The sequence below is a fragment of the Erinaceus europaeus genome, chromosome 10, assembly GCF_950295315.1.
Source record: "Erinaceus europaeus chromosome 10, mEriEur2.1, whole genome shotgun sequence".
NCBI classification, from domain to species: Eukaryota; Metazoa; Chordata; class Mammalia; order Eulipotyphla; family Erinaceidae; genus Erinaceus; species Erinaceus europaeus.
This window is the reverse complement of record NC_080171.1, coordinates 119,266,028-119,289,062: the sequence shown is the minus strand read 5'-3', so window position 1 is coordinate 119,289,062 and position 23,035 is coordinate 119,266,028. Positions and strand designations below refer to the sequence as shown.

General features: G+C 44.6%; 1 protein-coding gene across 8 annotated transcripts in view; it reads left to right on the top strand.

Moving 5' to 3' along the window:
- PTPRM (protein tyrosine phosphatase receptor type M) overlaps positions 1-18,190 on the top strand; it is a 770,521-nt gene extending 752,331 nt beyond the window's left edge. For all 8 annotated transcript variants that reach the window (XM_007517155.3, XM_060200700.1, XM_060200698.1 and 5 more), the window contains 2 exons: positions 9,155-9,290; positions 17,442-18,190. In XM_007517155.3, coding sequence (XP_007517217.1) covers positions 9,155-9,290; positions 17,442-17,495 — 190 coding nt within the window. In that variant the 3' untranslated portion in view covers positions 17,496-18,190. The remainder of the gene's footprint in view (positions 1-9,154; positions 9,291-17,441) is intronic.
- Positions 18,191-23,035: the final 4,845 nt, after the last annotated feature.

Sequence of the window (23,035 nt, the reverse complement as noted above, 5' to 3'; positions counted from 1 at the left end):
TCTGTAACAGAGCCATGTTCCCTACATAGATCTCATGTTGAGAATCTCTTGAGGAATTTTTACAAAAATAGGCCTCATGGCCCAGGAAGTGGCACAGTGGCAGTCCACAGGACTTGCAAGTATGATGTCCTGAGTTCAGACTTTGACACTGCCTGTGCTGCCAGAGAAATTATCAGGTTCTCTTGTTATAAATAAATAAATTTATTATTGTTATTATTACCAGCAGGGCTATCACTGTGGCCACTTTGTTCTCCTTTTTATTTATTTGTTTTTCTTTCTTTTTTTTTTTTTTATTAGAACAGATAGCAGTTGAGAGGGGAGGGAGTGCTAGAGAGACACTTGCAGGCCTGTTTCACCATTTGTCAAGGTGGGGAGAGGTCTCGAACCTGGGTCTTTGTGCATTTGTAATGTGTGTGCTCAACACACCACCCAGCTCAAGACATAAATCTTTTCAAAGCATGCCTAAGCTCCCCCCAAACTGATTTAATCAAATTTCTTAGGATGAGACACAGATGCCAATGATATTAGTACCTTGATTATTTTAATGAGCAACCAGGTTGACAGGCACTGAGTAGAGCCTTGTATGCTTTTCAAAACACTTTCACCTGAATGTTTTCCTTGGTGATGCTATGTAGCTAACCCACCAGTTGAAACTGGCTTAACAAAACAAGCGATGAGAAAGTCGTAGAAGTTAAGAAAGATGTTTATTTGGAAATAGAGTTTGTGGAAACACAGTGTACAAGCGTTTGTCTCCTTAGTGATGTGTCACAGTATGTCTACCAAACTGAAAAGGAAAAAAAGTTCTACTTGGGATCTGGGTGGTGGCACACCCGGTTAAGTGCACATAGTACTAAGCACAAGGACCCGCGTAAGAATCCAGGTTCCAGACCCTGCTCCCCACCTGCAGGGGGTCACTTCACAAGCAGCAAAGCAGGTCTGCAAGTGTCTCTGTGTCTCTCCCTCTCTTACCTCCCCAGCCCCTCTCAACTTCTCTCTGTGCTACTCAATATAACTAGCCGCCAGCAGCAGGATTTGTAGTGTTGGCACCGAGCCCCAGCAATAACCCTGGAGGCAAATTCTCTCTCTCACCCTCTCTCCCTCTCCCCTTCTCTCCCTCTCTCCCTCACCCCCCTCCCCTTCTCTCCCTCTCCCCCTCTCCTCCTCTCTCCCTCTCCCCCTCTCCCCTTCTCCCCCTCTCCCCCTCTCCTCTTCTCCCCCTCTCCCCTATCCCCCTCTCCCCCTCCCGCATCCCCCCCCATCTTTCTGGCATCCAAGCCCCAGCAATAACCCTGGAGGCAAATTCTCTCTCTCTCTCTCTCTCTCTCTCTCTCTCTCTCTCTCTCTCCCTCTCTCCCTCTCTCCCTCTCTCCCTCTCTCCCTCTCTCCCTCTCTCCCTCTCTCCCTCTCTCTCTCTCTCCTTCCCTCCGCCTCTCTTTCTGGCAACGGAGCCCTAGCAGTAACCCTGGAGGCAAATTCTCTCTCTCTCTCTCCCTCTCCCTCTCCCTCTCTCTCCCCTTCCCCCATCCTCCTCTCCCCAGTCTTTCTCTCTTTCTGGCATCCGAGCCCCAGCAATAACTCTGGAGGCAAATTCTCTCTCTCTCTCTCTCTCTCTCTCTCTCTCTCTCTCTCTCACTCACTCTCTCTCACTCTCTCTCTCACTCTCTCTCCTTCCCTCCCCCTCTCTCTCTGGCACCTGAGCCCCAGCAGTAACCCTGGAGGCAAATTCTTTCTCTCCCTCACTCCCTCACTCCCTCACTCCCTCCCTCACTCCCTCACTCCCTCACTCCCTCACTCCCTCACTCCCTCACTCCCTCACTCCCTCTCTCCCTCTCTCCCTCTCTCCCTCTCTCCCTCTCTTTCTGGCATACTAAGTCTCCTTGAAATCACAAGCTTGGGGGAGGACCTGATTTACCCTTCACTGAGTACCCCTTCTCACACAATGCTCTCACCCACTCCAGCCCCTGCCCTGAAACCACGAGGATCTGGCTACCCAGAACTCTTCCTGCCTCTTAAATCAAATCAAATCCTGGAGTGTTTCACCCTGTAAGAAACAAATATTAACTTGGAAAAAAAAAAAAAAAAACAACTTCTGACCCCAGTCACACTCATCTCAAACCAGAGTACCAATTCTTTAAAAGCTGTTATTCCCACCACACACAGAGACACACACATCACTTCTATCTTCTTATAACTTAGTTCAAGAAAACATCCTCAAGGTCTGGAATAGGTCGAGTAGTGATTATGCAAAGAGACTCTCATGCCTGAGGCTCCAAAATCCCAGATTCACTCCTCCCTGCCACCACCACCACCTTACACCAGGGCTGAGCAGTTCTCTGGTTAAAAAAAAAAAAAAAAAGATTTTGGCCCAGGCAGTGGCGCACCTGGTTAAGCACACACATTACAGGGCACAAGGACCTGGGTTCAAGCCCCTGATCCCCACCTGCAGGGGGAAAACTTCGCAAGTGGTGAAGCAGGGCTGCAGGCATCTCTCAGTCTCTCTCCCTCTCTATCACCCCCTTCCCTCTCAATTTCTCTGTCTCTATCCAATAATAAATAATTTTTTAAAATCCCCAAAACTGACTGACATCCCCATTTTGGTTTATCTAAATCCAGATAACACATCTCGGGTCAGAATAAGATCAAGGATGACCACTGTGAATTGATCTAATCCTGCAAGGAAACCTGGTGTGTTCACATTTGTTTTGTATCTGTTGGGATTTTTTTTTCCCCCCAGAGCACTGCTCAACTCAGGTTTATGGTGGTCTATGGAATTAAGCCTGGGATTTAGGAGCCTCAGGCATGAAAGTCTCTTCGCATAACCATTATGCTATCTCCCCCAGGTCTGTTAGCATTTTTTGAAGCCTGGGTTTCAGGTATTTATTTCCCTACCTGGCGAAGGCTGGCATCTATAGCTAAGCAGAGTAACTCAACTCATGTTACCCTCCACAGAGGAGTAGCCTCCTAACAAGAGCCGGTGTTGTAACTCAAAGGACTGAGTCACAATGAAGAAATGAAAACAGCAGCTCAGACCTAAAGGGGACAGATGCAAACACACAGACAACTACTAACACTCTTCTCCCCCTCCTCCTCCTCCCCCTCTTCCTGCTTCTCTTATTCCTCCAGCTCCTTCTCCATCTCCTTCTTTTGTTATTAATAGCTTGGTGCAAGATTGTAAGAATACAATGTATAGTTCACCAAAATTCTGTATCCCCACTGTCCCAAAGATAATCACCAGAGTTCTCGTAAGTCTCAGTTTGCTTCCTTGTTTCATTTGACTTTTTTTTTCTTTTTGGCAAGTTCATATGTATCAGTTCTCCAGATTCCACAAATGAGTGAAACCATCTGGTAGTTGTCTCTTAACTTATTTCACTGAACATAATCACCTCCAGTTCCATCCATTTTGTCCCAAATAACACAATATCATATTTTTTTGATTGCAGAGTAGTTAGTATTCCATGGAATATAAATCCCATAACTTCTCCAGCCAGTCATGTGCGGATGGGCATTAAGGCTGCTCCCACTCTTTGGCTGTTGTGAGTAATGCAGCTCTGAACACAGGGGTGCGTGTGTCTCTTCCCACTGGTGCTTCAGCTGATGACACTCTTCTAAGACACAACTGTTTCCTAGTACCCCATGGTTACAGAGCCCTTTGATGTGATGTCTGAGGCAGCTGACTCTTCCTTAGTTGAGGTGATGGTGGTAAACATCTGTTGTTTCTGTCACCCCTTCCCCTACTTCTGGTGGTAGAATCTTCATTCTTTAGAAGCCTTTTTCTCCCCACTCAAGTCCTTATGCTTCCCATCAGACTACTTCTGGCCCTCTTGTTATGAGCGTGGGTACATGCAACCCAATCCTAGTAAGGATGTTTATTGAGGTTTAAATTTATACAGCTAAATCTACTGTTTGTTGCTGTAAAAAAAAAACAGTTTGAATTGGTATCTGCTGACAGGCCAGGAACGGATGCCTGGAACTCCAGAAGCTCCCTGCTGTTCATTTCCAATGTGAGAGTCTTTCATTTAGCATAGGAGAGCTCCACCTAATGGCTCTGCAGTGTCCTGCCTGACGCAGACCTCCAGGTACTGTGACTGAAAGTCTCCTTGAGCCATGGAAGCAGATAGGGACTAGGTAGGTAGGCAGACAGATATTGGCCACTTAATAAAACCAAAAGAAAGGGATAGAAATTAACATATCTGGAGTCGGGTGGTAGGGCAGTGGGTTAAGCACATGTGGCTCAAAGCACAAGGACTGGCGGAAGGATCCCGGTTCGAGCCCCGGCTCCCCACCTGTAGGGGAGTCACTTCACAAGTGGTGAAGCAGGTCTGCAGGTGTCTGTCTTTCTCTCCCCCTCTCTCTGTCTTCCCCTCCTCTCTCCATTTCTCTCTGTCCTATCCAACAACGACGACATCAACAACAATAACTACAACAACAATAAAAACAACAAGGTCAAAAAAAAAAAGGAAATAAATATTTTTTTAAAAAAAAATTAACATATCAACATTTTGCAGACCTTAATAAAAATAACGGGTATAGAAATGGTTGTCGACAGCTGCTGGAAGCATTAGATGAAAGGCTGATGAGCAGAAAACGCTGGAGTATTCGTGCAAGGACAGAAAACAGGCTAGTGGAGCAGAAGAAAAAGTATAGCGGCTCAGGAGGGATACTTGATCTCCAGTAAGACCCCACAACATACCTAGTACCTGGCAGAAGAGAGACTACACACGTTATATCACACACACACACACATACACACACACACACACACACACACACACACACACACTATAAATAAACCATTTCCAGATGGATTATAGACCAAAGTCTGAAAAGGAAAACAACAAAGTTTATAGAAATAATCTTCACAGCCATAAGGTAACCAGAAATCTGTTACACAGAAGACTAGTCATAAAACATTGATAAGTTGAATTCCATGAAAGTCAAACATTCTTGCCATTATAAGGCACAGTGGACAAAGAGCTTATAATGCATCTGACCAGGGACTCACAGAGAATGTCCAAACACTGTGAGACCATCGGGTAAGAGTGCCTAGTCCAATTTTTTTAATTAGGCAAAATACTGGGCAAGAATTTCATTTTAAAAAAAGAGGTGTCCAAAGAGCCCACAAATCCAGAGAGTGTACTGACTGTCCTTAGCTTTCAGCAAAATGAGTATTGGAAGCAGGGGGAGATGCTATTGTCAGCTTCCCAGATGGGTTGGAAATCTCACACAGAAACAAAGAGATGGGGTCGCAGAGCAACGGACCTTCCATATGCGGGAAGTAAACATGGCAGTAACCACGTTGGAACTACTTGATCACATCTACTGAAAATGAACAGAACTCTCCAGCTGAGCTCCGTGGAGTGCCCCAGTCAAACAGTGCTGTGGTTTCTCTTCTCTCTGCTTCTCACTCCCTCCTCCATCTCTCTTTGTCTAAAAGGTAATGAATGGAATGTTGGACCAGAGAAACACTCAACCAGATACACTGCACTGGAGAGAGAAAGATTCTAATACTAAAGCCAGAAGTCTTTTCATGGGTACTGATGACATTGATGAGGGGATTTTGGAGGGCCTTATCATGATTTATATCTTTTTAAAGATATAAATCTTTTTAAAAATATGTTTTATTTATTTTTAATGAAAGATACAGAGGGTAAGATACTGAGAAGGACCAGAACACTGCTCAGCTCTGGCTTATAGGGGTGCTGGGGATTGAACCTGAATGCTCAGAGCCTCAGGCATGAAACTCATGCTTTAAATCTGGATCTGAATGATGGGAGCATAATGGATACATTTGTGAGCATTTACTGAGATATACCTGGCCATGTATGCACTTTAAGTACTATCTCTTATTACAGAAGCAAATGTTCGGCTTAATAATGAACCAGTTAAGCCAGCAACTGGTCATGATGATTACAAAACAGGGCACAGGTCTAAAAGATAGCTCACACAATAAAACACGCTTTACCATGTACAAGGACCAGCTTGAACTCCCAGCCAGAATACGGGAATACCAAGGCAAATGGGGAAGCTTCACAGGTAGTGGAGCATAGCTGTAGAATCTCTCTTCTGTCTGTCTGTCTATCTACCTATTTGCCTATCTTTCTATCTATATAATTATCTATCTATCTATCTATCTGTCATCTATCTCTTTATTTCTGATACTGGGAAAATAAAGGATCTGCTTGTGTTATTAAGGTTGGGGGCTCCAGCTGGCCGGGCTAGCTTCGCGGCGGCAGACAGAGACAACCAGAGACACACGGCTGGGCAGAGAAGCTTTATTCACGAGCGGGCAAACGTGCTCTCCTGTCTTTCTCCTCTGGCGGCAGAGAGAGAGACCCTTAAACTAACCACCACACAGATCTCTTCAGCATCCTTCTCTTTACCAGGCTGCGCCAAGAACTCTCCAACTACTTAGCATAGGGGGCGGGGAGAAAGAGGGCCCGCAAAACTAGCAAGGACCAAACCAATAGGAAACATACCAACATGCTTGGATCAATAAAATTGTACAGGCACAAAAAGCCCTCCTCCAACAAGTACAGGGACCGGCGTAAGGATCCCGGTTTGAGCCCCCGGCTCCCCACCTGCAGGGGAGTCGCTTCACAAGAGGTGAAGCAGGTCTGCAGGTGTCTGTCTTTCTCTCCCCCCTCTGTCTTCCCCTCCTCTCTCCATTTCTCTCTGTCCTATCCAACAACAATGACAACAATAACCACAACAATGTTAAACAACAAGGGCAATAAAAGGGAAAAATAAGTATAAAAAGAATTTTTAAAGCCCCCCCCAAAGTTATAAAAGAACCTATTATCTTATGCTTGCTTGATTCCTAATTAAAACTCACTTAGAAGGTGTCCTTGTCCCCCTTCACAACCTTAGAGAGCTGCTTATGGTGAAGTCCTACTTGACCAGGGCACTGTGTACTAGGTCAGTGTTGCTAAAACAAATAAGGAATAAAGTCTGTAAACCTCAATGCGGGGCCCTCAGTTTACCTAACTGTAGCTTGTGGAACAGTAGACTGCTCTCTTCCTCACCTTTGTATCAGCCCCAATTTCTGTCACCTTGATTTTCATAGAAAGGACCCATCTGAGAAAATTATCAGTAAGCATGCATCTCATCTGATATCTCCCAGGAAAACTAATGGAAAGCCTGGCTTTTTTTTATTTGTTTATTTATTTATTTTCCCTTTTGTTGCCCTTGTTGTCTTTTTCATTGTTGTTGTAGTTATTATTGTTGTTATTGATGTCGTCGTTGTTGGATAGGACAGAGAGAAATGGAGAGAGGAGGGGAAGACAGAAGGGGAGAGAAAGACAGACACCTGCAGACCTGCTTCACCGCCTGTGAAGCGACTCCCTGCAGGTGGGGAGCCGGGGGCTCGAACCAGGATCCTTAGGCCAGTCCTTGCACTTTGCACCACGTGCGCTTAACCCACCGTGCTACTGCCCGACTCCCAGCAGTTTTTTTTAATGATTAACAAGACTGTAGGATAAGAGGGGTACAATTCCACACAGTTCCCACCACCAGTTTCATATCTCATGCCCTCCATTGGAAGCTTTCTATCCCTCTGGGAGCATGGCCTCAGAATCATTATGGGGTGCAGAGGGTGGAAGGTCTGGCTTCTGTAAATGCTTCTCTGCTGGACATGGGCATTGGCAGGTGGATCCATACTCCCAGCCTGCCTCTCTCTTTCCCTAGTGGAGCAGGGACCTGGGAAGATGGAGTTCCAGGACACGTTGGTGAGGTTGTCTGCCCAGGGAAGTCAGGTTGATGTCATGGTAGCACCTGGAAACTGGTGGCTGAAAAGCATTAAGATATAAAGCAGAACAAATTGTTAAATGATTAGGAATCTACAGGTAAAACTATAACAGATGAGATTTAGGGTCTCCATTTTGGAAAAAGCTGGAGGGTCTATTTTAGGTATGTTCTAAGGGGCTCATGACAAGGTGCTGATTTTTGCCTGAGCCTGACAGCTAACCTGCAGGTAGACTACAGGTTTTGTCTACAGAGATGGTGTCAGAGTTGGAAATAGAACTAGGAAGCTGGGTCAGGGAAGAGAGTAGCTCCCAAAGATGGGGAAAGTATATAAATACTGTTAACTGTAATCCCCATTGATTTGATCTGGTACCCATATTCAGCACAGGAGCCTGTATAACCTCTGCATCCCTGTAGATCTGAGCTCGCATTCTGTGGTCCCAGCTAGGAACCTTCACGCCTCACTCCTTGCAGGACCCGTCATCCTCGAGTGGCAGAGTATGTTGACCCAAACTCCATTCAGCTTATTTTGTTCTTAATGAACTTACCCTTTAAAGAAATCCACTGGCAAGTATTTCATGTATTAGTTAGCTCTAAAGCATATGGGCTTTTTTTAATAATAAAAAAAAGAGCCACTTTTATTTTGAACTAATTTTAGGAATACAGAAACCTTGCAAAAAGAGCAGAGCTCCCTTGTATCTTTACCGTTCCCTGATGAGAACATCTTACATAACCAGAGTACATGATCAAACCCAGGTAATTAATACTGGCACAGTGCTTCTAGCTAATCTGTGGGTCTTAGTCAAATGCCATGGGTTTTTCTACGGCTGTCCATTTTCAGGAGTTAGTGCAGGACCTTGCTTGCACTTACCTCCTGCTTCTCCTTAGGCTCCTCCAAGCTGTGATGGAACCTTGGCTTTCCCGTGTTTAGTTTTATGTTCTTATCTTGACACAGCTTGAAGAGTAATTTTTTTTTATAATATAGTGTGTGTGTGTGTGTGTGTGTGTGTGTGTGTGTGTGTGTGTGTGTGTGTGTGTGAGAATATGTATTGTATAAAGACTTTGTGAGGGGGGCCGGGCAGTGGTGCACCCAGTTAAGTGCACATAGTACAAAGCACAAGGATCCAGGTTCGAGCCCCCAGCTTCCCACGTGTAGGGGAGAAGCTTGATGAGGAATGAAAGAGGTCTGAAGGTATCTAGCTTTCTCTCTCCCTCTCTGTCTTCCCCTCTCCTCCCCTCCCTTCTCAATTTCTCTCTGTCCTATCCAATAAAATAGAGAAATGGCTGGCAGAGGCAGTGGATTCATCGTGCTGGCACCAAGCCCCAGAGATAACCCTGGAGAAGCAAATAAAGACTTTGTGAGTAGTGGCAAGTAGGACAGATCTAACCAACCATCTAATTTCTCTTCTGACAGGAACGGGGGAGGCCGCAGTGGGACGTTCTGTGCCATCAGCATTGTATGTGAGATGCTCCGGCACCAGAGGACGGTTGATGTCTTCCATGCTGTGAAGACTCTGAGGAACAATAAGCCCAACATGGTGGACCTCCTGGTAGGCCTCTTCCTCTGTTCTGCTAAATGGGGTGTTTTCCTGGTTAGGGTAAGACTCCATCTCCCAGATTCGTGGTAAAACTGATCCAGAGACTTGTTTTCAAAAGCATAATATAAAGATTTGCTTTGTGTGTAAGTTTCTCCCTCTCTCCCTCCTCCCCCCCCACACCATTTTTGTCACAAGTAGACTTTGTCTCAACTCATTTGAAATGTAGAAATAGTAGAAACTCACAAGTGAACAGCCTTAGTAATTCTTCCTGGCACTGTCTGGCTACGTAGCTAAGCACTACGTCTTCCCAGAGAAGAAATAATCATAGCACATGAAATGCCAGATTTTCAAATTATATATTTTATAAATAGCTTAATCACCTAATATTTATCAAAGCTGTGAATTTTAGTTTGCCACCCAGAATACTGCATTTAATTATGGTGGCCATCCCTGAGAAGAGGATCAAAGGCATGAAGAAACAAAAGACAGTATGCAATTAGTTTCTTAAGAGTATTTCATAAAATCTCTTTTCTGTGTGGAGCTATTGAAATGCCAACCACTGTGACTCAAGAATAGTAGGACAGCTTAAAGGAGGAAACTTTTAGGTCTGGTTTTTGTACCTCTCTGCTAGCGGAGGAAAGATCTAAAGGAAATAGTAGGACTAATCCCAAAGTGGAGAGAATGGCCTAGGGGTGGGGAGTGGTCTTAGCTGACAAGCTTAGAAAACCTTCATTCCAGGTCCACAACCATGGGGTTACAAGGCAAAATATAATACCAGGACTAAAGAGAGTCAAGATGCAAATTCAAAGTGAGGATATAATCATGGCCACTAGTCATTACAGCAGTGCCCTTGGCCAGGTAATGACATGAGCTCTGGTGGCGCCCTCCTGGCCTGCAGGCACCACAGGTCTCTCTGCTGGGGGCATCTGGTTTCCCCAGCTACGTGCTTCATGTTCAGTGAGCTGCATCCAGAAAGCACCATGTTGACCTGGGAATTTGGTACAGGTACCTATTCGGCAAGGTTCAAACTCTCAAATACCACTAGCATTCCTTGCACCAACTTCTGAAAAATATGATTGTGGCCCTGCCCCAAACTGCTGTCTTCTCTTCTCCACCCGCAAGATGCCCCCTAAAAACACAGTTCGTGTCTCTATTCCACGTCTGTTAAAAATGAAGGGGCGTCAGCGGTAGCACAGCTGGTTAAGCACAGGTGGCACAAAGCGCAAGGACCGGCTTCGAGCCCCCGGCTCCCCACCTGCAGGGCAGTCACTTCACAGGCGGTGAAGCAGGTCTGCAGGTGTCTGTCTTTCTCTCTCCATTTCTCTCTGTCCTAGCCAACAACAACGACAATAATAACTATAACAATAAAACAACAAGGGCAACAAAAGGGAATAAATAAATAGATAAATATAAAAAATTATTTTAAAAAGTTAAGTGTCATTAGCCAAATTAACGTGGCAGTCTTTTATTAGTGATTTGATAATGATTGACAAGATTATAAGATAACAGAAGTACATTTCCATACAGTTCCCACCACCAGAGTTCCATGTCCCATCCCCTCCATTGGAAGGCTCTCTATTCTTTATTCCTCTGGGAGGGTGGACCAGAATTCTTTATGGGATGCAGAAGGTGGAATGTCTAGTCTCTGTGATTGCTTCGCCAATGGACATGGGCATTAGTAGGTTGATCCATACTCCTATCCTGTTTCTGTCTTTCCCTAATGGGATAGGGCTCTGGATTCACTTGGCAATTTGAACCTTCTTGGGAAGGTCACTTAACTCTCTTGAGCCTGAGTTGTATAAAGTAAGGATAACACTGGTGAGTTTAGCTGACCCCATGTGGCACTGTCTGTCTATGAAAGTGTTTGGGAAACCATGCAGAGATGGTTGTTGGTAGTACAGATGGCTACAGCCCTTCTGAGGCAGGTCTCTACAGGGGTTGGAGGAGAAGGAATGCTAGTTGCTAAGATGTGCCTGTAAGCAGCAGCTCTTACTGATCGAAATTCTTTTGCTTCGTAGACCTGGGTTCCTGGGTTCTCATGTAGTGGAAACTGACCAGAGACCAAACAATTTCCGAGCGAGGCTTTATTGATGTTCGTTCAGACACAAGCACCTTGTACAGCAGGTCCACATGCCAGCTTCTGAGAAGTGCTCGTACCAGAGCAGTAAGGGGAAGAGCTGCACGGCAGCTTCTGGTCAGATAGAGTCTACCAAGCAGCCGTAGGTAGTCAGACTCGGACAGCTGAGGACAATGAGCCGGCTGAGTCTGCCGACTAGGGGGTGGCTTGGAGTCAGTTTCAGGCCTGTGCAGGTGCCGTGTCTGCTTCTCGCCGAGGTTTCCGTGCTGCTGCTTAGTGATGCCTATACACAGACTCCCCTGGAGTGAATCCCGAGCTTGGCTTTAAAGGAAAGAGGTGTCCAAAGATCTCTTGACATGTCTTGACTCAGAGGAGCTCAAGCTCTGTCCCTGGTCTGTCGCACTTGGGTTTGTTTGTTTTTACTTATTCCCTTTTGTTGTCCTTTTTATTTTATTGTTGTAGTAATGTTATTGATGTCGTCATTGTTGGATAGGACCGAGAGAAATGAAGACAGGAGGGGAAGACAGAGAGGGGGGAGACAAAGATAGACACCTGCAGACCTGCTTCACCACCTGTGAAGCGACTCCCCTGCAGGTGGGGAGCTGGGGGCTCGAACCAGAAACCTTATGCAGGTCCTTGCGCTTTGTGCTACCGCCTGACTCCCGGTCTGTCTCACTTGTACAGAGTCACAGATCGCACACAATGGGCTGAGAGGGAGCCTGTCTCCATCCTGGGGACCTACTCTCAGCCTTAAGGAGCCCCACTGCCTTGGGATTCTCCATCTCCTAAGCTGGGAGCAGTTGAGAAAAGGGTAGTCAGGCACTCAGAGCGACCTGGCTGGGTCTGAATGTGAAGGTTGGCAAAGGGCAGAAACAAATATATAAGTTTGAAAAATAAAGTATGGCTGTGACTTCACTTGGGGTTTAACCTCCCTGGATTGAGGGTTGCTTTGTCCAAACTTTAGTTGGTATTTGGACAAAGCTGACCTTGATTTTAAAAAAAAAAAAGTTATTTCTTTCTCACTGTTGCCTTATTAAGTGGATAGTTAGTAATAGACCCTCCCAGACCTTTACACTAAAAGTGCTGGAGGCTACATTCCACTCTCACACATTTTGATGGGAGGAAATAGTATGACTTTTCTCTTACTCAGCAGCACGGACTGCAGGACAGTGATTCTTCACAGGAAAAATGGGGGCCTACATAGTTGGGCCATAAGGGAGTTTCTCACCTCAGTCCACTTGTCTATAACATGGACAGTTCTGTTCTTGTGTCTAATTCTTTTCCCCCCCCACTCTACTGAGGGCTTGTAGTTTGCAGTAGAATGGCTGATACACAGGCACTACTTCATGGTTAATCCCTATGTTACTGGTGGTGGTGTCATCACGGGAGTTTCATTGCTTCAGGATAACGTCTTGAGGTAGAGAAAAACACAGACAAGAGGCAGAAACCACAGCACCAGAGCTTCCTCCAGTGCAGTGGGGAACAGACTTGAACCTATGTACATGGTAAAGCACTACAGTATCCAAGTGAGCTATTTTGTTGACCATCTTACTATTAATTTTTTATTTTTTTTATTGCCACCAGGATTATCAAGAGAGGATGGGGAGGTACAGAGAGGGAGAGAAAGATAGACATCTGCAGACCTGCTTCATCGCTCATGAAGTGGACCCCCTGCAAGTGGGGAATGGGGACTTGAACCCAGGCCCTTGCACTTGGTGATATGTATGCATAACCAGAAGCACCACCCTTACTATTAACTTTAATGGAGAAACTTGAACCCCCAGATCCCTGAAGGTCTGATGATCAGCATCAGTTTTAGGGTAGGTCAGTCACTGAGAATGACTGGAAAGCCTTGCAATTTCCTGGGGGAAAATAAAGTCTGAGAGATTGTTCACAGTGACTGTGAACAAGATAATAGCTAATATCTGATGACCAGATGAAAAATGTCACAGTGCTCTTTCCAGTATGATTGGAGTTTTCTGAACGAAATAAGTGTTCTTCTTTGGTGGGTTGGTCAGTCGAGTTTGCCTGTAAGTACAACTTCTATTAAATTGGTACTCATGCATGTATATGTTGGCTGGAGGAGTTAGCACAGGGCAGGGTGATAACATCTAGCACGGTTTTATTAGACATGAAAGGCCATCTGAGACCTTAGTTTCCCCCTAAGCACAAAACGTACCAACAGATGAAGAGAGCAGAGTACTGAGTCTTCCTAGTTATGTCTTCACGGAAGGAAAGGGAAAACAAAAAAGGAAAGGAAAAAAGCCCTGGGGCGTGTTCCATGCCGTCACTGGCCAGCAGGGAGGCGGAGGGGTGGCGCTGAGAAAGCCCAGAACCAGGATGTACCTGGTCACTCAGTGTCTCCTTCTACTGGGAACATGAACCATCTCCCATCATGCCATCCCTACCAGGCTGCGAGGGTCAGTATGTCTGTCTCCATCTCATTCCTGACCGGAACTTAAATAAACTGCTTCTGAGTCTGAAAGTGTATCCACCTGTGTGGAGTATTGATAGCATTCACATGGCTGATCCAATAGGCTCAAAAAGGCTTATTTCATTTGCTGTTGTTGTTTAGTTGGTTGGTTTGGTTTGTTTTTGCTTTTCATCATTCTTCACACTTACTTATTTATGTATTTATTTTTGTATTACTGAATTACATGTCCACAGGAGTTTGACTCCACATCATTCCCACCACCAGGGTTCTGAATCTTCAGTCTCCCCACTGCCATCCACCGCAGTTCCCCTAAGGTTGTAGACATGGGCCAACCATCCTCTCTGCAACTATCTGTCCACATTTATACACAGTTGCCCCCCCTTTTTCTGATCCAATCCTCTCTTCCCCTCCAAGCTACTCATAACAACACAGCTACCTTCCTATGTCCCTCTCCTTTCCCGTCTCTCTGTCTCTCTGTCTCTCTCTCTTTATCTCTCTCTCTCTGTCTCTCTCTCTCGGTGCTGATGGAGTTGGAGTTCAGAGCTCTCTTATCTTCATTCTATCACTTCTCCCCTGCTGGGGGTATAGATTAAGGCTGTTTTGGGGGAGCACGAGGTAGGAGTTCTGGCTTCTGTAATTGCTTCTCTGCTGAGCATGGGTGTTGACAGGTCCATCCATACCCCCAGCCTGTTTCTATCTTTCCCTGGTGGACCAGACCTCTGGAGCTGTGAGGGTCCAGGACACATTGGTGAGGTCGTCTGCCCAGAGAAGTCGGGATGGAGTCATGGTAGCCTCTGTAGCTTGGTGTCTGGAGAATGGCATGACCTAAGTTGAGACAAAATGGCTAATGAACAGAAACCAAAAAGTAAGATTAGAGCAGAGGATATTAGGGATTTTATGGTAGAAGAAAGCTAGGAGATCCTTTGTAGGCATGTTCCTGGGAGGCACACAGCTATGGTAGTTCTGTAGCTAACCTGAAGTTGGATAAGAATATTGTTTGAGAGAATGGTGTCCAAGTAGAATAAAAAGGCTGGAAAATTTATTTCTTCAACTGTTTTTGGTTTGGGGGCTCTGGAGGAAAACCTGTTGATTACCAGGAAATTAAATGATTAATAACCCAAGGCTAGAATATTTTATCCAGATGAGGGCATTTGCATTTTTTCCTGACCGCCTTCTAAACCTTAGTCCTTTAGCTTGGTAATATGTGCGCCCCACTAAGTGCTTCACCGCCCAGCCCCTCAAGTCCCCGTCGAAGGCTGAGGCCTAGATGCAAGCCAGGATGGAGTCATCTGAGATTTGAGATGCTTGTTCAGTTAAATTCAGAGTTCCCAGTGCTTTGAATGAATGCTCTGACTACTCTGAAGCTATGACAGTTAGGTTTGGGGCTCTGCATCCAACAGTCACCCTCACCTTTATCTTCCCCATTTGGCTTTTGAAGTTTCCGGGGTTCTAAGAAAGAAATTGCCTTTAGGGGACAGATCTTGCCTAAAGAAATATCCCTTAAAAGCCAGGTAGAGTTTGGCCAATATGAGCCACCTCCTCGGTCCTGGGCCTGCCTGCCATACTGGCTCCTGGAGGCTCATGGCTTTGGGGAAACAGCCCTTGCATCCCACTCTCCTGAATCCTCCAAGGTCAACTCCCAGGCTTTAAGGAAGTAACTGAGAGCAGTCCTTTGACTCAAAGTCACAGCTGCTTCTGGCCACCCCCTCAGACCAGCAGAGCTCTTGAGTCAGAGGCTGGACCTAGGAAATATGTACTGAGTGACTGGGCATTTCTTCTCTACAATCCACATTGTCCTAAACTGCTCCTGGCTGCTCTCTGGGGACACCCACTAACAGATCTATATGTAAAACCAGATGTGGGAGCCATGTGGTAGTGGCACATCTGGACAAGAACCCAGGTTCAAACCCCTGGTCCCCACATGTAGGGAGAAAGCTTTGTGAGTGGTGAGGCAGTGTTGCAGGTACCTCTCCTTCTCCCTATCACCCCCTTCCCTCTCAATTTCTGACTGTCTCTATCCAACAAATAAAGAGAATACAAAAAATAAAGTAAATAAAACCAGGTGTGAACCATGCATGGGGCTTTGAAAGAAAAAACTTCAAGGGGGTCAGGCAGTGGCTCACCCAGTTGAGCACACACATTCCAGTGCGCAAAGACACAAGTTCAAGCCCCTGGTCCCCACCTGCAGGGGGAAAGCTTCGAGTGGTGAAGCAGGGCTATAGTATCTCTCTGTCTCTCTCCCTCTCTGTCTCCCCCTTCTCAATTTCTCTCTGTCTCTATCCAATAATAATAAAATATTATTTTTAAAAAAGAAAGAAAAAACTTCATACATTTTTAAAGATAAAAATGAAAATAGTGCCCTGTTCCATCCATTCAAAGACACACCTGCAGTGGTCTCCTTGCTATACAGTATGACCTGGAAGGGAATATTGAATCATATCCCACTCACGACCACTGGCACATGGGCACGTCTTCACCTGGCTGTCAGGGGCACTGATCAGAGGGACTTGTGCAGATGGGAGCATCTGTCAGCATGAGATCCAGCTGAAATGGTGAAGCCTGTCTGGATTCCAAAAAGCATCAGGCTGGGAGTTTCACCCCAGGTGAACTGTGCTGGCTGTTCCTTTTGATTCTTCTTAGGGGTCTAATATGTTTGAAGAGCCCAGACTGACTGTAGGGCTCCCATTGTCTCAGACGGATGGAGGTAGGTAGGCAGGGGAGATGACAAAGGTGTCACAGCTGGAGACTCCCAAAGCTGCCTGCTACTTCCCTTGTGGTCTGTGGTGCCCTTGCCCAAGGAGGGCAGGAGTTCTAAGGCATAACCGCACTTTGTAGCTGCTGCTTCCTTAGATTTCCCTTTCTCCATTTTGATGGGCGCAAGAGTAGAGGAGGGTCCAGGGTCCTTCAAGAGGACGAACTGGTCCCCCGATTCAAATTCCTGCACAAGGATTAACTGAATTACTGTCACGTTTTCATGCCTGAAGCCAGCTGATGTCACCCATATCAGGAGAGCTCATGACCACAGCATAAGTGTTTTTGTTTTTGTTTTTCCCTTTGAAGCACAGGGATAGCTCATGTGGCTTAATTATACTGTTCAAAATCCAGTGAGCTGAGAGAGGAAACCACAGAAGACAGGCCTATACCCGGTGATCAAGTGTAATCAGTTTTTACCGTAGGAAGATTTCTGGCGTTTTCTGAGGTATTGGGGGGAGGAGACATGACAATTTCTGGTCTTCCTTTTCATTTCCTTTATTTATTTATTTTTGTGAGTCAGAAACCAGTCATCTTGAAATCTACGAGGATGAGCAGCTTGCTACAGAGGGATAAGGCAAGCAGGAAAAGAGTCTGGGGTGGGTGGGTGGGGAGAATACAGGTCCATGAAGGATGATAAATGACATAGTGGGGGTTGTATTGTTAAATGGGAAACTGGGGAATGTTATGCATGTACAAACTATTGTATTTACTGTTGAATGGAAAACATTAATTCCCCAATAAAGAAATAAATTTTAAAAAAAGAAGGAAAGGGAAGGAAAGGAAAGAAGAGAGAAAAGAAAGAAAGGAAGAAATCAAAACTTCCATCGGTCATAATTACCTTAATAGAGGCAGCATCTCAACATTATAGAGCTGACATTGTGTCCTTTCTGTTTTCCAGGATCAATACAAGTTCTGTTATGAGGTAGCCCTGGAATACTTGAACTCTGGCTGATGACATAAACAGCTCTGCAAACAAACCCTTTTCATCCCACAAAGCCAAGATGTTCCATGGTATTTGTGTAGATGAGATGAAGACTTCTCAATATGCTTATTCTGCTTTGCATAATTGGCTCTTTTTAAGAGCCCAAGAAAGTGTTTATAAAAACTGCTTGCGCTGCCCAATTCCCAGTAATGCTGCTGCCTGACAGAAACACCTACAGCATACAGTTGTCAGATACTGTCCACCTGACATCAGCTCCTTTGAGCAGCGTAGACATCTGGTAAACTGAAGAGCACAATTATATTCTTATGAAGGAATTTGTACTTCTGGGGTATTATTTTGTGGCCCGTGAACCTTTGTTACTGTTAAAGCTGAGTGTACATTTTTGTTCTGTGGAGAATGCTACCTGGCATTATGATAATATATTATTTTAGTTAATATTTGTATTTTAACATGTTGCATAATATAAGCTTATGTAGCTTTCCGAGACTAACAGATAAACATATAATGAACAAAGACATGTTGTATGAGTTGTTGTTTCTACCGGATTTGTATTGTTTCCAAGGGAAAAGCTTGGGAGGCATTCAGTTCAAAAATGCAAAAAGCCCAATGATCAGATTCACAGATCCAAAGCTTTTCCATTGTTTATATTGTAAATATTTTTGATTTCATCAAATTATTTATTCATTAAAAGAAATTTTTGTGAAGCGCAGTGAGTGACAATCATTTTATTCAGCCCCTGGAAATGATTTATTGTATCATGTTACTTTGTGTGATTCTCACTTCAATAAATAAAGACCCATGGCCACTCATGGTGTATTCCTAGTATCCCAGGGTCCAATCACCTCAAGCCACTAACGGAGAAGTTGTATACAGAATCCATTTGCCTATAGCCAGCAAGGTTCAAAATTTTTTAATTTTTAGGAGTGATTTAATAATGATCAACAAGATTGTCAGATCACAGAGGTACAATTCCACACAGTTCCCACCATCAGAGTTCCATGTCCCATCCTCTCCCTTGAAAGCTTCCCTATTCTTTATCCCTCTGGAAGTATGGACCAAAATTCTTTATGGGGTGCAGAAGGTGGGATTTCTGGCTTCTGTAATTGCTTCTCCACTGAACGTGGTTGTTAGCAGGTGGATCCACACCCCCAGCCTGTTTCTATCTTTCCCCAGTGGGGTAGGGCTCTGTAGAGAGGTGAGGTTCCAGGACTCATTGTTGAGGTTGTCTGTCCAGGTTGTCTGTCAGGATGGCAGCAAAATAGTGTCTTCAACTTGGTGGCTGAAGATACAAAGCAGAACAAATTGTTTAACAAACAGGAACCCAAAGGTATGAATAAAGCAGATGAAACTAGGGCATCTTCATGTGGGAAGAAGCTAGGAAGTCTATTTTAGGTATGTTCCAAGGGGCCCATGACTTTACTAATTTTTGCCTGAGCCCAGTAGCTAACATGCAGGTGGGATAAAAAAGTATTGTCTGGGAAGATGGTGTCAGAGTTGAGAATAGGCCTAGAAAGCTGGGTTAGGGCAGAGAGTAGCTCCCAAATCTGAGGAAAGTATATAAAATACCATTAACTATAAACCCCATCGATCCCTATACCACAATTTCTCTCTGTCCTATCCAATAATAAGTAAAATAAATAAAAATATAAAATAGGGGAGTCGGCGGTAGTGCAGCGGGTTAAGCACACGTGGCGCAAAGCACAAGGACCGGCGTAAGGATCCCAGTTGGAGCCCCCCCGGCTCCCCACCTGCAGGGGAGTCGCTTCACAGGCGGTGAAGCAGGTCTGCAGGTGTCTGTCTTTCTCTCCCCCTCTCTGTCTTCCCCTCCTCTCTCCATTTCTCTCTGTCCTATCCAACAATGATGACAACAATAATAACTACAACAATAAAACAACAAGGGCAACAAAAGGGCATAAGTAAATAAATAAATATTTTTAGAAACTATTAATATATATATATATATATATAACAATAAAAGGCAGGTGAATAGCTCACTTGGATAGTGTGCTTCTTTGCCATGCCAGGTTCAAGCCTGACTCCCTCTACATTGAAGGGAAATTTTATGCTGTGTATCCTCTCTCTCTCTCTCTCTCTCTCTCTCTCTCTCTCTCTCTCTCTCTCTCTTTCTCAAAAAGAAAAAGTCCAGTGTAGTGTTGGAGGGAGGCACACACACACACACGCCAGGATACGAGACTCTGGAAACCCTCTAGGAGGTTGTCCCCACCTGCAACCCAGCTTCATACCCCCTCCATTTCTGCTGGTACCCCCACTTGGGACAATAAAAGAAAGTGATGATTATCCCTATAACATGGTAAATCTCATCTCCGGAGTGCTTAGCCTGTCAGTCAAGCCTCTCCACTCAAATACTGCCCTCTCCATGTTAGCATTACCTCTCGTTGTTTTGCTAGGCCATAAACAATTGCTACACAGTTGTAAATAAACTTTCCTCCCCACAGCCTTATTTAACAGGATGCCCAAAATCTGGTGGGAATGACACCCTCTGAAGCATTTATTTATTTATTTATTTATTTATTTATTTATCACCTCCTACCAGAGTTATTGCTGGCGCTCAGTGCCTGCTCAATGAATCCATCACTCCTGCCAGTCATTTTTCCCTCTCCTTCCCCCTTTTATTCAACAGGACAAAAAAATTGGGAGGAGGGGGAGGGAGAAACTGAGAGACAGCAGCTGACCTGCTTCAGGACTCCTGAAGCTTCCTCCCTGCAGGTGGGGACCAGGACCTTAAACCCAGGTCCTTGTGCACTCAACTAGGTATGCCACCCCCCCACCCCAGACCCCCTCTGACACTTTACGAAGTAACAGAAACACTTCCTCCCACATTCCAAGTATTAAATGTGAATGGTTTCCCTTTATATCTCACAAATTTGCTATTTTCAACTGTCCCACTTCTGAAATCTTCAACAAGCATGCCAAACTCTGACCCCCACCCCCACCCAACCTCCTGGTTACCTTCCTGTCACCTTTGTTCTTTGGATTTATGAAGACCCACTTTTATTCTCACTCAGGACAGTCTAAGTCCCATGAGGCCTCGCTTCCTCCACAGCTTCACCAATATCCACTACGATCTTTAGCCTTTAAATTTCATCATACTCGTTCTAGAAATCACTGATGGTAAAGAAACACAATCAGGACTTCAAATATCAGACAAGATGGAGTAACAAAAAGCAGATTTACTCTTCTAACAGAAACAACAACTGGGGCAGAAGATGTAAATTAAAAAAAAATTAGTTTCAGGGCTGGGGAGATAACACGATTGTTCTGCAAAACACTTTCATACCTAAGAGTCTGATATTTAATCCCCAGCATCATTATAAGCCAGAGCTGAGCAGTGCTTTGGTCTCTCTGTATCTCTCTTTCATTAAAATAAATTAAAGTATATATATTTTAGAAAAAGTTGTCAGGTCCAGGTGGTGGTGCACCTGATTGAGTGAACATGTTACAATCTGCAAGGACCTGGGTTTGAACTCCCTGTCCCCATCTGCAGGTGAAAAGCTTTGCAAATGGTGAAGCAGGGCTCCAGGTGTCTCTCTGCCTCTCTCCCTACCTCCCCCTCCCCTTTCCATTTCAGGCTGTCTACATAAAGATATACAAACAAATTCAAAAAAGTAGTTTTCACAGATTTGCATGGCTGAGGCCCCAGAGGTCCCAGGTTCAAACTCTAGTATCAGGATAGATCAGGAATGAGTGGTGGTCTGGTGTCTCTGTCTCTCCCTCTCTCTGTCTCATACAAATAACTATTTTTTAAAATCACCTTTCAGGGCCGGACAGCAGTACGCCTGGTTACGCGTGAATAGTACTTCGTGCAAGGATTGCAAGCCGTGAAGTGCTTGTAACGGAAGTCTCTCTTTCCCTCTACCTTCCTTTCCCTTCTCAATTTCTCTCAGTTCTGTGGAATGAAAAGAAAAAGAAAGAAAGAAAGAAAGAAAGAAAGAAAGAAAGAAAGGCCAGAAGCAATGGATTAGTAGTGCTGGCATCAAGGTCCAATAACTGGAAGCAAAAAAAAAAAAAAAAAAAAATTACTTTCCAAGACCTTTTCTTCATCAAGTAATGAAGAAACCATTTAGGTTAACCTAGACATAGTACTCCAACTTACAAACTGGAGACTCTTCCAAACAATGGGTGCTGAGAGGGGAAGTCCAGTAACCTCTCTTCTTTGAGAGTTTCCTTATCTAAGCTGAAAGTAACAAAAGTGTGTCCAAAAGAAAAAAGAAAGATAAAGTTCTGAATATCTGCAAAGTATCCCCCCACAAATAAGTAGTGGCCATTAGAAGAATGAAGAAAATTACCAAGGCTGGGAGGTAGCACACATGTTAACAGTGCTTAAGGACCCTTATTCAAGCCTCTGGCCCCCACTTACAGGGAGGGAAATTTCACAAAAGGTGAAGCAGTGCTGTAGGTATGTCTCTCTCTCTGTCTCCCTCTCTCTACCTCTCTCTCTGCTACATGTCAGTCTCCCCCTTTCCTCTCAATTCCTGTCTCTATCCAAAAATAAATAATCAAATATTAAAACTTTTTTTAAAAAATAAAATTACATGAGGCCAAAGAACCACCCAAAAAGATTAAGGAGAACAATACTAAGTTCAGGGAGGTCTGGAATCATCTCCATTCCCACTGGATAGATCCGGAAAGGCTTTGCCTCAGTCAGTGGGGCAAAATTATCTCTCCACTAACACAGCTGTGATCCTGCCTATCTAAGCAATAACTAAAAGAATCCGACTGTTACTAAGTAACTTAAATGCAACACAGAACAAAACTCAAGAACGTTTATAGAAATACAAAAATATCCAGCACCCATGAAAGTATAATTAACAATGTCTGGCTCCTAGTCCAAAATTAAGTTGACTTACAAAGAGGCAGGAAAACATGACACACAGTGAGGGGGAAAATCGATTAATTGAAAGTGGCATGGGTGAGGGTACCGGAAATGTCTACACATGTATCCCTAAGTTAGGGGCAACTATAAACCTCAAAGTGCTTAATAGCCCTCTGCCATTAGATGGAGAACTAGTAAGCCTGGAACCCTAGAAGCATAAATTCTCTCTCATCCAGACTGGGAGTATGGATCGACCAGTCAACACCCATGTTCAGCGGGGAAGCAATTCCAGAAGCCAGACCTTCCACCTTCTGCACCCCACAATGACCCTGGATCCATACTCCCAGAGGGATAAAGAATAGGAAAGCTATCAGGGGAGGGGATGGGATATGGAGATCAGGTGGTGGGAATTGTGTGGAGTTGTACCTCTCTTATCCTATGGTTTTGTTAATGTCTCCTTTTTTAAATAAATAAATAAAAAGACAAAAAATTCTCTCTCATCATATATTCATTGCTTAGGACTAAACCCCCTCCTCTCCCATCCCCTCCTTCACTTTCTTCAATCACTCTGTCTACTCAACTAACTACACAAGAGAAAGTAAGGTTTGCTCTTCCATCTTTTAGTTTCTTCTGACAGGGCATCAGCCTTATCCTCACCACCCCCTGACAATCTTTAGAAGAAACATTGTATACAATTGGCCAAGAGACACACTGT